Here is a 13,746-nt window from a genome sequence, read left to right as displayed (position 1 = left end):
ACCACTTCCTGTTGATGGAGGAACCAGGAGATGACCACTTCCTGTTGATGGAGGAGTCAGGAGAGGACCACTTCCTGTTGATGGAGGAACCAGGAGAGGACCACTTCCTGTTGATGGAGGAGTCAGGAGAGGACCACTTCCTGTTGATGGAGGAACCAGGAGAGGACCACTTCCTGTTAATGGAGGAGTCAGGAGAGGACCACTTCCTGTTGATGGAGGAACCAGGAGAGGACCACTTCCTGTTAATGGAGGAGTCAGGAGAGGACCACTTCCTGTTGATGGAGGAGCCATGCTCACCCCTTACATGCTCACATCCTGTTTGACTACACATGTACCTGACAGCTCACTTCCTGTTGGACTACAAATGGACCTCACACACACAGACACACACAAACACACACACTCCCGCTCCTGAACGGCCCTCTTGTGCTCAGGCGCCCCCCCCCCCCCCCCCCCCCCCCCCCATGTAGCTCCTCCCCTGCTGACTTGATATCTTGATTTACTTTCTGTATTGAAAGATGATTGACGAGCAGCTGCCGGCCTCCATCACAGCTCTGATGAAATATTAATTTAAGGCCATTTTCGTCCTTTGTTGTCCTAAAAATAAGTCCAGCAGCAAGTTGAAGTCGTTTTTATCTCAGACTGCAGCTTCCTCTCATTTGTAGTCATCTGTTCTGCCTCCGCACTCTTCAATCACCTCTTTGATTTCCTCTCATTTTCCTGAGAACACGTCATGTGCTGAGCTGGTATTTAAAGGGTCCATCCTCCTCCTCCTCCTCCTCGCCTGCCAGAGAGGAGAGCCCGTCGCCATCCGAGCCGGGACCGCGCGAGTCAGTGAGTGTGTGTGTGTGTGTGTGTGTAGGTGTGTGTATGAGTGCCGGGGCTGCAGCTGAACCACTCAGCCGACCGGAGGTCTGAGGTGGGCGGAGACACATCTCGAGGTCCTCCAGTCCGCAGCGACGCACCGCACAGTTCGGACTCGGCACCCGCACCCGTCCGAGGAAGGAAGCATCATGGCAACCACCACTTGTACGCGCTTTACGGATGAATACCAGCTGTACGAGGAGCTGGGCAAGTACGCATCTGTTCCCTTGTCCTCTTTAGTGGCGAGCGGCCAGGACGGAGCGATGCGTCCTGCGTCCACGCCGATCCACTCCACACATGCTTCACGCAGCAGGGAGTTACATTTGGCTTGATCCGGTTCAGGACTTCTGGGGCACGAGAAACACACACACACACACACACACACACACACACACACACAGTACACAAAGGCTAATTAGGGACAAACAGACCTAATTATAGGGTCTAGGAAAAGCTGATGTGTGAGGATGGAGCACCTGGTTTTGAGGTGATGAGGTGTGTGTGTGTGTGTGTGTGTGTGTGTGTGTGTGTGTGTGTGTGTATGTATGTGTGTGTGTGTTAGAGAGAGAGAGAGAGAGAGAGAGAGAGTGGACCCTGGTGGGACGTAGACAAAGTGGGTTGATACAAAGTGGACCGAGTGTCTGTGTCAGGTTGTGCGTGGGTAGAGAGGATCAGCGCTGCCTCACAGGAACATGTATTCCTCGGCTCTGTGGGGGGAAGTGTTGTGGATCTGGATGTTTCCTTTACCAGTTTATGGTTGTGTGTGTGTGTGTGTGTGTGTGTGTGTGTGTGTGTGTGTGTGTGTGTGTGTGTGTGTGAAGGTGATAAGTTAAAGACAATAGATGTACTGGAGGAGCAGCAGCTGCCCTCGCTGATAACTGTGGCGTTTTGCTTGTGTTGTCACTTTGCTGCTGGTGTGTTGGTGTGATGCAGGAGTGTGTCGGGGGGGGGGGGGTGTTCAGAAGAATCCCACCAGCGCCTGCTTGTCTTACTGACTCCCAATCCAGGTTCTGTTGTTTATAACCTTAATTGATTGTCAAGACAGAAAATGCCCTGAACTCAGAGCCGGCTCCAGCCTGTATGGGGCCCTCAGCCAGTTCACTGGGGGCCCCCACCACTGATACCAGCGCGTGTGAGGGGGTGTGATGAGCCGAGCTCGCTGGAACACCCCTGCATCTCCCGCTGCAGTTCTGTTCACATGGACAATGTCCGACCCAGAGTGCTGAAGCAGCATTAAAACTAGATTTAAAATACAGCAATGAGCGAAACTGAGCGAGCGCCCTGGGGTGTGTGTGTGTGTGTGTGTGTGTGTGTGTGTGTGTGTGTGTGTGTCTGGTGGCGGCGGCGGGGGGGTTACCTGCTGAGTTTGTTTACTCTGCAAAGACTGTAAATAACGGCAGTGACAGTTCTCCTACGATTGTGACCCTCCTCATCCTCAACATCCGGAGGAAGCTCCGCTTTGTTTTGCTACATTCTGTTTTCCACCAATCATTTATGGCTGAACGTGGGGGTGTTGAGGGCGGGGTGTCAGCCAGGTTTCGTGTGCGTACATTTCCACTAGACTGTGAATTATAAAGGCAAACAGCTTAAAGGTGAGCGGTTTGATGAATCTGAAAATTTTGTTGGTACGTTACTTTTTTTGCGAACGGACAGTGTAAGAATCTCAAGCTTTGTCTAATAAACACTTGGCATGCGTCATAACCATCCCAGAGCCTCAGGGTCGACCAGATGGACGACTTAGAAATCAAACATGGAGGCAGACAGTTGTCATTACTGGTTGTGTGTCCATTGTTTTGTTTAAATAAAAGATAGAGGGAAATATGTGGATGACGCAATGGCTTAGAAGATGAAATGGGTGTGGCTTATTTATTTAGTATCGCGAGCATGGCATGAACTGGAAATCAATTTGTATTATTGTTCTCAAATGGGGCTGATGCTATCTACTGCTTCAAGCTAACTAGATGTAGTGCTCTCTCCTGCTACAAGCTAGGTGAATGTAGGGCTATCTACTGCTACAAGCTAGGTGGATGTAGGGCTATCTACTGCTACAAGCTAGGTGAATGTAGGGCTATCTACTGCTACAAGCTAGGTGGATGTAGGGCTATCTACTGCTACAAGCTAGGTGGATGTAGGGTTATCTACTGCTACAAGCTAGGTGGATGTAGGGCTATCTCCTGCTACAAGCTAGGTGAATGTAGTGCTCTCTCCTGCTACAAGCTAGGTGAATGTAGGGCTATCTACTGCTACAAGCTAGGTGGATGTAGGGCTATCTACTGCTACAAGCTAGGTGAATGTAGGGCTATCTACTGCTACAAGCTAGGTGAATGTAGGGCTATCTACTGCTACAAGCTAGGTGGATGTAGGGCTATCTACTGCTACAAGCTAGGTGGATGTAGTGCTCTCTCCTGCTACAAGCTAGGTGAATGTAGGGCTATCTACTGCTACAAGCTAGGTGGATGTAGGGCTATCTACTGCTACAAGCTAGGTGGATGTAGGGTTATCTACTGCTACAAGCTAGGTGGATGTAGGGCTATCTACTGCTACAAGCTAGGTGAATGTAGTGCTCTCTCCTGCTACAAGCTAGGTGAATGTAGGGCTATCTACTGCTACAAGCTAGGTGGATGTAGGGCTATCTACTGCTACAAGCTAGGTGAATGTAGGGCTATCTACTGCTACAAGCTAGGTGGATGTAGGACTATCTACTGCTACAAGCTAGGTGGATGTAGGGCTATCTACTGCTACAAGCTAGGTGGATGTAGGGCTATCTACTGCTACAAGCTAGGTGGATGTAGTGCTCTCTCCTGCTACAAGCTAGGTGAATGTAGGGCTATCTACTGCTACAAGCTAGGTGGATGTAGGGCTATCTACTGCTACAAGCTAGGTGGATGTAGGGTTATCTACTGCTACAAGCTAGGTGGATGTAGGGCTATCTACTGCTACAAGCTAGGTGAATGTAGTGCTCTCTCCTGCTACAAGCTAGGTGAATGTAGGGCTATCTACTGCTACAAGCTAGGTGGATGTAGGGCTATCTACTGCTACAAGCTAGGTGGATGTAGGACTATCTACTGCTACAAGCTAGGTGGATGTAGGGCTATCTACTGCTACAAGCTAATTAGACATAGTGCTATCGACTGCTACAAGCTAACTAGATGTCGTGCTATCGCCTGCTACAAGCTAACTAGACGTAGTGCTATCTCCTGCTTCAAGCTTGGTGGATGTAGAGCACCTTGGTGGCCACCAAGAGAGCATGTACCATCAGGTAGCAGTGCCAAAAGGGTGCCAGTGAAGCAAAGGACTACGAGTGAGACTGAGTTTTTTGTCTCTTGACGTCCTTCCATCAATGTTTAGTCCAGTGATGCGTATTCGGCTCCTGCTGCCGACCTCAGCAGACTGAACGGGTAAGGAGACAAACTCAAGTTTCAATGGCTGCTTTGTAAAAGGTGAATTATGGGGCAAAATAACAAATACGCCTGGTAATTCTCCTTTACAACACCTGCCAAAAACAATGATGAGCAATGGCACTTAATAATATGTTATCATAATTAATATAGCAGCTCACACATCATGCTAACAGTTAGCTAGAGCTCACAGAATGACTAGGCGTGATCTTTGCTTGTGTTATTTGAGTATATGACGAGCGGGTCAGGCGGGCCAGGCGGGACAGGATGGATCAGGCACCGGCTGAAGGTTACACATCACAGTTAAACCTCCTGGACCCGAGGACACAAACTGTCATTCTGAGGTCCTGGATCCATCTGCCTGACGCCCACCTGCGCCACGGACGACCTTCCATGTTGAATCACACCAGGAGAGTCACACTTACTCAGCCCGTCTCATCATGTTTGAGTGTGTCATTGTGTAACAACGCTGAGGAGAGATAAAATTAGCTCTTCAGGAACCACAGAGCTGAATGTAGAGTTCTGTGAGACCCAGGAGGCGAAACTTAACGCCACCGTCCTTTCTCCACTTCCTGCTGTCGTCCCGTCCCTGGAAGATGGTTCAGATTCAGTATGTGAGACACGCAGGGTGCCTGGAAGGCGGTGAGGAGGTCAGTCGGATAGCTGAGATGTTGCTGACAAAGCCTCTACAGTGGCTGACCCGTCTCTTGTCTCTGTTTCCCAGGGGAGCCTTTTCAGTGGTGCGCCGCTGTGTCAAACTTTGCACGGGCCAAGAGTACGCCGCCAAAATCATCAACACCAAGAAACTGTCGGCGAGAGGTGAGAGGACAGTGTGTGTGTGTGTGTGTGTGTGTGTGTGCACGCGTCCCAGATAACGTGAGCATATTTTAGCGTGTGTTTGATTCCCACTTGTGAATCCTTCACGTCTGTTCCTCCGAGAGATTCAGATGAAGGTTTCCTCTCATCGTCTCCTCTCCTTGTTCCTCGTTTGCTCTCCTTCTCCATGTGAGATGAGATTTAAATGGACATCTGGGGCAGATGTGGTCCTCAGGCTCTTCTTGTGCGCATGTGTGTGTGTGTGTGTGTGTGTGTGTGTGTGTGTGTGTGTGTGTGTGTGTGTGTGTGTGTGTGTGTGTGTGCCTTTAGGAAAGCACAGATTGAATAAGCTAGATGATGTATATCCACGTCTTCACCTTGTTTGTCTGGATGGCCGATCTGGTGGTGAAGCTTTAGTTTGAATGTTTTCAGACCATCAGAAGCTGGAGCGAGAGGCGCGGATCTGCAGACTGCTCAAGCACTCCAACATCGGTGAGATCCCGCTTCTCTCAATATTCAGACAAGTCCCTCAGTAACTCGTTAAACCCTCACAAGTTCAGGTATCATGGTCCGTTCGTGACCATGTGGGAATGTTCTGACATCAATCTTTCAATATTCCACCAGGAAAATGGAACATTCCTTGAGAGAAGTACCTTGGAGTCCCATCATTGGTTCCTCAGGTCAAACTTGTTATCAGGCGAAACAATACTTCACTTTTAGAGTAAATTTGTCTTCATCTGTAGCCAATTTAGTGTTAGCCCTCTAGCTAGCTACTTAAGATTACCTAAGTGTCTATGTAGGAGTCCAACAGGAAGTGGTCATCTCCTTGTTCCTCCCCCAGCAGCCAATAGGATCGCTCCGTGTGATTGTGGGTGATTGAACCAGTAAATCAGCTCTGGTGAACAGAAGTTGATGATCTTCCAGGTTTAGATCGTCTTCACTAATGAACCCTCTGATGATGCTGGAAGCCTGGATGCTACGGTTAGCAGTGCTAAGCTAACGTTAGCCTATGAAGGAGCTACACCAGGGTCACATGACTTCAAGGTCACCACCACTGAGCTTCAGGCTTCTTGTGTTTCCCCTGATGACCTTTTATGACCTCCAGGACCTCTGCAGGCTCCTCTAGACTCTTGTTAGCAACCCAGGTTTTAAGACTCCACCAGTCTGGTGTTACTGGTGGATCTGATGTAGAACTGAACCTCCACCATCCACCAGTCTGGTGTTTACTGGTGGATCTGATGTAGATCTGAACCTCCAACATCCACCAGTCTGGTGTTTACTGGTGGATCTGATGTAGAACTGAACCTCCACCATCCACCAGTCTGGTGTTACTGGTGGATCTGATGTAGAACTGAACCGCCACCATCCACCGGTCTGGTGTTACTGGTGGATCTGATGTTGAACTGAACCTCCAACATCCACCAGTCTGGTGTTTACTGGTGGATCTGATGTAGAACTGAACCTCCACCATCCACCAGTCTGGTGTTACTGGTGGATCTGATGTAGAACTGAACCGCCACCATCCACCAGTCTGGTGTTTACTGGTGGATCTGATGTAGAACTGAACCTCCACCATCCACCGGTCTGGTGTTTACTGGTGGATCTGATGTAGAACTGAACCTCCACCATCCACCAGTCTGGTGTTACTGATGGATCTGATGTAGAACTGAACCTCCACCGTTCACCAGTTTGGTGTTGCTGGTGGATCTGATGTAGAACTGAACCTCCACCATCCACCGGTCTGGTGTTTACTGGTGGATCTGATGTAGAACTGAACCTCCACCATCCACCAGTCTGGTGTTACTGATGGATCTGATGTAGAACTGAACCTCCACCGTTCACCAGTTTGGTGTTGCTGGTGGATCTGATGTAGAACTGAACCTCCACCGTCCACCGGTCTGGTGTTTACTGGTGGATCTGATGTAGAACTGAACCTCCACCGTCCACCGGTCTGGTGTTTACTGGTGGATCTGATGTAGAACTGAACCTCCACCATCCACCAGTCTGGTGTTACTGGTGGATCTGATGTAGAACTGAACCTCCACCGTCCACCAGTTTGCTGTTACTGGTGGATCTGATGTAGAACTGAACCTCCTACATCCACCAGTCTGGTGTTTACTGGTGGATCTGATGTAGAACTGAACCTCCTACATCCACCAGTCTGGTGTTTACTGGTGGATCTGATGTAGAACTGAACCTCTACCATCCACCAGTCTGGTGTTACTGGTGGATCTGATGTAGAACTGAACCTCCAACATCCACCGGTCTGGTGTTACTGGTGGATCTGATGTAGAACTGAACCTCCACCATCCACCAGTCTGGTGTTTACTGGTGGATCTGATGTAGAACTGAACCTCCACCATCCACTGGTCTGGTGTTTACTGGTGGATCTGATGTAGAACTGAACCTCCTCCATCCACCGGTCTGGTGTTTACTGGTGGATCTGATGTAGAACTGAACCTCCACCATCCACCGGTCTGGTGTTACTGGTGGATCTGATGTAGAACTGAACCTCCACCATCCACCGGTCTGGTGTTTACTGGTGGATCTGATGTAGAACTGAACCTCCACCATCCACCGGTCTGGTGTTACTGGTGGATCTGATGTAGAACTGAACCTCCACCATCCACCGGTCTGGTGTTACTGGTGGATCTGATGTAGAACTGAACCTCCACCATCCACCGGTCTGGTGTTACTGGTGGATCTGATGTAGAACTGAACCTCCACCATCCACCGGTCTGGTGTTTACTGGTGGATCTGATGTAGAACTGAACCTCCACCATCCACCGGTCTGGTGTTTACTGGTGGATCTGATGTAGAACTGAACCTCCACCATCCACCGGTCTGGTGTTACTGGTGGTAAACATCTCCAGTCAACTGATGAATTTGTTCTATTGTTGAGCACCAGAACCAGAACCCAGATTCATCTCGTGAAAGAAAGATAATCAAGTGCCCATTCTTTCTTAAAAAGCACATTTTGACGACTCTTCTTCTCTCTCCAGTCCGTCTCCATGACAGCATCTCTGAGGAAGGATTCCACTATCTCCTCTTTGACCTGTGAGTTGCTTCCTTTCCTCATCCTTCCTCCCTCTCTCCTCAGCTCCTCTCCTCTCCTTCCATCCTCACGCTGCATCCTGTCTTCTCCATATCTACATTCTCCTCCTCTTCTTCCTCCTCCTCCTCTTCTCTCATCCCTCCTCTCTTCTGAGGCAGTTTCCCCCATTACATAACAGCACAGCCCTCTACCCCCCCCCCCCTTTGCAGCTCCCACTTTAGCGCACGCTCCTCCACACTGGAGTCAGTCTCCATGGCAACCCAGTCAGAGTGAATCCTGCAGCTGGGGTTTCCCCCTAATGAGGACATCCCCCTCCTGTCTGCCTGTGTGTGTGAGAGTGAGAGTGTGAGTGTGTGTTTGTGTGTGTGTGTGTGTGTGTGTGTGTGTGTGTGTGTGTGTGTTCCTCTGCAGCTCTAACCTCCATCTCTGCTTTTCTCAGGGTGACAGGAGGCGAGCTGTTTGAGGATATTGTGGCGAGGGAGTACTATAGCGAAGCAGACGCCAGGTAAATCCTTCATCCCCTCCATGTGTCAGTGCTCCAGCCCCTCACATACACACACACACACCTACACACACACACACACTCGCGTGCACGTACACACACATGAACAGAATTATAATTGTGAATCTTTACCCTTCGCAGTTGGAATTTACAGACAGATGGAAACATATTCATGGCGAGTGCACACGCACACACACACACACACACACACACACACACACACGCCCACACTGGAGCCCCCTCAGGAGTTTGACTTAAATCAATTTGACTGTGGAGGCGGTTTGTGGAGGCGAGAGAGAGAGAGAGAGAGAGAGAGAGAGAGGAGAAGGGGTGAGGAAGGGAAGAGATGCAGTAAAGGAGGGGGAGCAGATTTGTATCTCTGGTCCATCTGTGGCCATTTTACCGCCTCACCTGTTGTCATGACGAAGGATTCCACCATGGTCTCATCGCACAACAAGTCATTAGCAACAGACGATCCAGTTTTTTTTCTGAAAATAATTTGGGGCTAAGATAAGAATGATTAAAAAAACACCTGGTTAAGATAAGATAAACCTTTAATCGTCCCACAGTGGGTAAGTTTACATCGTTACAGCAGCGAGAAGAAGGAGAACTTAACAGGAATAGCATGAGAAGATGAATAAAAGGGGTGTGCAAATGTACAAAAATAAGTAATACACAGAAGTAAAAGAGGAAGAAGTATGTACAGTCTTAAATATATGCGTATGTACAGTGATACTGCACTTTGAAAAAGTTCTAGTGGGTATGTGGTCTGTTGGTTCTGCATCCAATAATTAACATACTAATAATTAATAACCAATAATGAACAGTTAACTAATGAGTCTAGCAGTCATTTACTGATGTTCATGTTAACTTTTAAGGTTACAGCAGCGGTTGAGGGTTTCGTGCTTGCAAACAAAGTTTTTTCCCCTCCTGCATCACTTCTTTGTGACTCCAGAATGCAGGAAGAGCCGGCCACGTGTATTTAGCTAGAAGCTAACGGGGACTAGCTAACAGCAGCTAAACTGTCCAAAAAAAAAGAGGTCCATTTACAAACTCTCCAGGTCATCGATCGATTGTATTTACAGGGTTCATGCAGTCATGAAAAACCCGGAAAAGTTGTTGAACTTGAAAAGATCTTTGGAGGATATGTGGTTTATTTAGCATCGACAGAGAAAAATGGGTTTCTGTATCAAACCACACAGCTTGTTTCTGGTTTTAGTTACATTCACATCAACATCAACTGAATTTCAGTCTGTTGTGTTTAGCAGGTGTATCGCAGAGGGTAGATTTTTCTCAGAGCAGTGGAAAACTCATGGTGCAACTCAATGTGTTGGAAAAATACGTGATCGACCACGTCAGCTGAAGGAAGCGTTTTGTGAAGGGTTATGAAAGGCATGCTCGTTGCGTTTCAGGCTCATCTGCCTCCTAACGGCTCTCCAGTTAAATCACAGTGTGTTATTTTCTCTCCTCCCTCCTCATCTGCCTTCATTCTCCCTCGATCTCTTTGCATAAATTACGTGCGTGTGTTTGTGCGTGTGTGTGTGTGTGTGTGTTGTTTGTGTGGGTGTGTAACGAGCATGGCGGCTTGATTCCCGTCCAACGGTATCTCACTGACAGTTTCCTCTTGTTACTCCATCTGCACCCCCACCACCACCCTCCCTCTCCCTGAGTCGTTTCACCCAAATGAAACATATTTCAGCATTTTTCTCTCCCGTGTTTCTCTGCTGCCACGTTTTCTGTCTCTCTGGTTTCCAGCTTCATGCAACAGAACCCAATTTAGTTCTCAAGCCCGCAGCAGTAAATTACAGGATAAACCACTTTCTCTCTTTCACCACGCTGATATATTTACATGTATCATATTTGCATATTTTACAGGCTGTGTAATAGTAGCGCGTCGCCTCAACGCCGAGACTGTCAGTGGGTTTACGGGCTCAGTTGCTATAGATACGACTCGATTATGACATTTAATTGGACGACTGTTGCTGTTCCAGTATCGGAGAACCAGGGAAGAATCGTTTTAATGACTGAAGTAGTTCCACCTCCTGAACCCTGGGTGGCGGTACGCCCTCTTACCGCTGCCAGCCGTCTGTTTCTAAACTCATGGGCTGCATCCTAATAGCCAAGTAGGTCTGATGGTAGGTCTCAGAGCAGGTCAGAGGCTGTCTTAAACCACAACTGGCGCGAGTAGCGACCTACTTCAACCTAAATTCCAGCCTAAACACGCCCACATTGTAGGTCGGTTCAGGTGCATCCTACGGAGCAACCCATGGCCCACAATGCACCACGGACTTCTTCGTCCCCTAAAAACTTGTGGACCCGCAAGCCAAGTTTGCGCCACCGACAGTCTCCCATTCTGATGAAGACCAACATTTATAGTCGTTGATGACTAAAGGTGTGTTAATGTGCTCAATAATAGAGAATGAGGGAAAGGAGCTCAGAGTGGAGTGCAGTACCACAGTCACGCCAGCAGGTGGGGCTTTCGTTGGTGCTGTCTACCTATTTGTGGTGTCTGTGCTCTGCCGGCAGAGGTCGTGCTTCACCACCAGTCTTCTAGGGTGTCTGAATGGTGCCGCCGTGTTTAAGTTGTAGCGGTAGGACGTAGCAGGAGGACGTAGGTTGCCACTTGGCAATTCGGACGCAGCCATGTAAACATGCTGCATGTGCTAGCCAACACAGGTGCGCTACACTAAGGTGGGCCTGCTAACGCCACAGTCGGTTACCTTATCAAACACTAAACGTGCTAAACGTTTTGCAGCATCAATCTTCATATTTCTTTTCCTCTGAACATTTTCAATCCTGTATTTATTTCCTCCACCAAGGAGCGACTAGCAGCACAACTCAAGAGTTGTGGAAGAATTTTGTTTAAATCTGGTAGGGTAATAAAACAGAATGTTTTTTTTCCCTTTCTTTCCTGTAAAAAATAAAACAGAGAACTCTTTACAGAGGTGCATGTCAAGTTGCCAAAAGAAACTTGTTAAAAGAAGGTAAAATTAATAAGTTGCAGGGACAAGTTAGCGCCAGTGCACTCAATCTACTTTTTGCCATCAAAGAAAAAAAAAGTCTAAAAGTCTGTGTCTTTTGCAGGACTCTGTGAGTAATCGAGTACTCAGGCCCCTCCCTGACTGGGGAGTCAGAAATGTCAAGTTAGAGAAAAATGAGGAAGAATGATGATGTTTGAGGTGAACGGACCCTTGAGAACTTCCTCATCCCGCCTCCTCGATGCTCCTGGCCCTTGTGTCCGTCCCCTTCTCTGCTCCTCACCTTGTCCTTTTGTCTCCACAGTCACTGTATCCATCAGATTCTAGACAGTGTGTCTTACACCCACCAACATGACATAGTGCACAGGGACCTCAAGGTGTGTGTGTCTCACTGTGTTGCATCGGTTGTTCTGTACATGCTTGTGCTGGTTTGGTTCCTGCCTGTGATGGTGATGATGATGATGATGCCTGTGCCTGCTGTCTGTCTGTCTTCTTGCTGCTTGTCTTCAGGTTTTACTTTTGGGACTCTTGTTACAATGTTTGAAAACGCTCTGAACCAGAGTTGTGATGTCCAAGCAGGCAGAGAGGAGAGTGATGGGAGGGAGGGAGGGAGGGAGGGAGAGAGCAAACGGATGCTGCTAAAGCTTAAATCACCTGGGAGGGAAGATGTGCAGGTTAGACACGCCCACACTGCCTGACTAATGTTGGCTCAGATGCCCGTCTCCCTCCAAGCCTCACAGACAGATTTGCTTCCACGCTGGAGAGAGAGAGAGAGAGAGAGAGAGAGAGAGAGAGAGAGAGAGAGAGAGAGCGAGAGAGAGAGAGAGAGCCTCTGCATGGTCAGGGGGCTGTATGTGTTCAGACTAACCTGCTCCCCCTGCTGTTTGCATGCAGTCATTGCATCCAGCAGATCCTGGAGGCCGTGCTCCACTGCCACCAGATGGGGGTGGTACACAGAGACCTCAAGGTGAGTCACCTGCAGGGGGCGTGTCTCTGGCCTTGATAGGTGTGTTGAGTGTACTGAGGGCTGGTAAGTGTGTTTCTCAGTGCCGGCACGTCTGTGTTTGTGGACCTGATCGACCTGCACATGCATGAGTGCTTCCTTGGTGCATTCCACTGTTTTTATTTATTGAACTGCAACTGAAAAGCGTTTAGTCACTGACCTCCTGTGGCCTCCAGGTGGCAGTGACATCACTGGTGGGCGTGGTTACTTGTGCGGCAGCCTGGTGTTGAGTTCATGTACTGCTGCGGCTGACGTCCTAAAGCTGATTTAGGGCTGACGATATTTTACCTGCAGCGGTTCCAGTAGGATTCCTAGCATCAGGAGGAATTAGCACTCTTGTGTCGTCACTGCAGGCTGGCACATCGGCAGTGCCACAGCACCTCATCCAGGATGACATTACTGTACCTCACACTTGGCCGTCATCGTCGGCCATATTTGTGATTTCAGTCATATCTCGGTGAATTGTTCAGCTCTGTCTCTTGTGTTCTAGTTATGAACCGTGAGCTGTGCTGTAAAGCAACCCTGTGATTCTGGTTTTATGGCCTGATCTTATTGAACTTGGACGTTTCGAGGAACTCTGCTATTATTTTCAATTATCTTCCAGAGGTGCGTTGAAGGTTTTCAGGGAGAGTCCCTGCTGGAGCTTTATTAGGTTCCTGCAACACTGAGTTGTTTTCTCACTCCAGCTGGAGGTCCGTCAGCTCAATATTTGGGCTCAGTAAATGTCACGCGTGTCCATGGAGTCAGGCCCGGCTCGTCGATTGAAGAACTTAGCTCATGTGTATCATCCTGTGAAGGAGGAGAGAAGAGAAACAGCAGGATTAAGCTTCTATTTACATTCACCTCCACCAGGATGTTATTGGTCTGTTTTTACGCCGTCCGTTTGCCCATAAACAGGATTACATAAAAAAAAAATACGTGGCAGATTTGCTAGACTGTGTGGTTCTTCTAGTCCTCAACAAACCTTTGGTTCTGTTGACCCAAGTTCCAGTGGAGCTTTGGAGGTGCTGCGTCAAATCACTGCTCCCAGTCAGGAAAGTAGTTCCGGCTACGTGTCTGATTCTACCACTACAACGCCTCCTCATGTTAAACTGGTGTTCATCACCAAGGTTACACACAACCCTCCTGAT

The 13,746-nt window shown here is 48.6% G+C and overlaps 1 protein-coding gene across 5 annotated transcripts in view; it reads left to right on the top strand.

Annotated features, from left to right (window-relative positions):
* Nucleotides 1-516: 516 nt before the first annotated feature.
* camk2b2 (calcium/calmodulin-dependent protein kinase (CaM kinase) II beta 2) overlaps nt 517-13,746 on the top strand; it is a 35,130-nt gene continuing 21,900 nt past the window's right edge. For 2 of the 5 annotated variants that reach the window (XM_086188036.1, XM_086188035.1), the window contains exons 1-6: nt 522-1,075; nt 4,987-5,081; nt 5,511-5,570; nt 8,081-8,135; nt 8,573-8,638; nt 12,508-12,580. In XM_086188036.1, coding sequence (XP_086044162.1) covers nt 1,014-1,075; nt 4,987-5,081; nt 5,511-5,570; nt 8,081-8,135; nt 8,573-8,638; nt 12,508-12,580 — 411 coding nt within the window. In that variant the 5' untranslated portion in view covers nt 522-1,013. Of the gene's footprint in view, nt 1,076-4,986; nt 5,082-5,510; nt 5,571-8,080; nt 8,136-8,572; nt 8,639-11,917; nt 11,991-12,507; nt 12,581-13,746 lie in introns of all 5 variants that reach the window. The other 3 variants (XM_086188034.1, XM_086188033.1, XM_086188037.1) reach the window with 3 other exon arrangements.

Source organism: Aulostomus chinensis, chromosome 19, assembly GCF_037954235.1.
Source record: "Aulostomus chinensis isolate RoL2024-O1b breed Wild chromosome 19, RoL_Achi_v1.0, whole genome shotgun sequence".
NCBI lineage: Eukaryota > Metazoa > Chordata > Actinopteri > Syngnathiformes > Aulostomidae > Aulostomus > Aulostomus chinensis.
The sequence above is the reverse complement of the archived record's forward strand: the minus strand, read 5'-3'. Positions and strand labels throughout refer to the sequence as shown.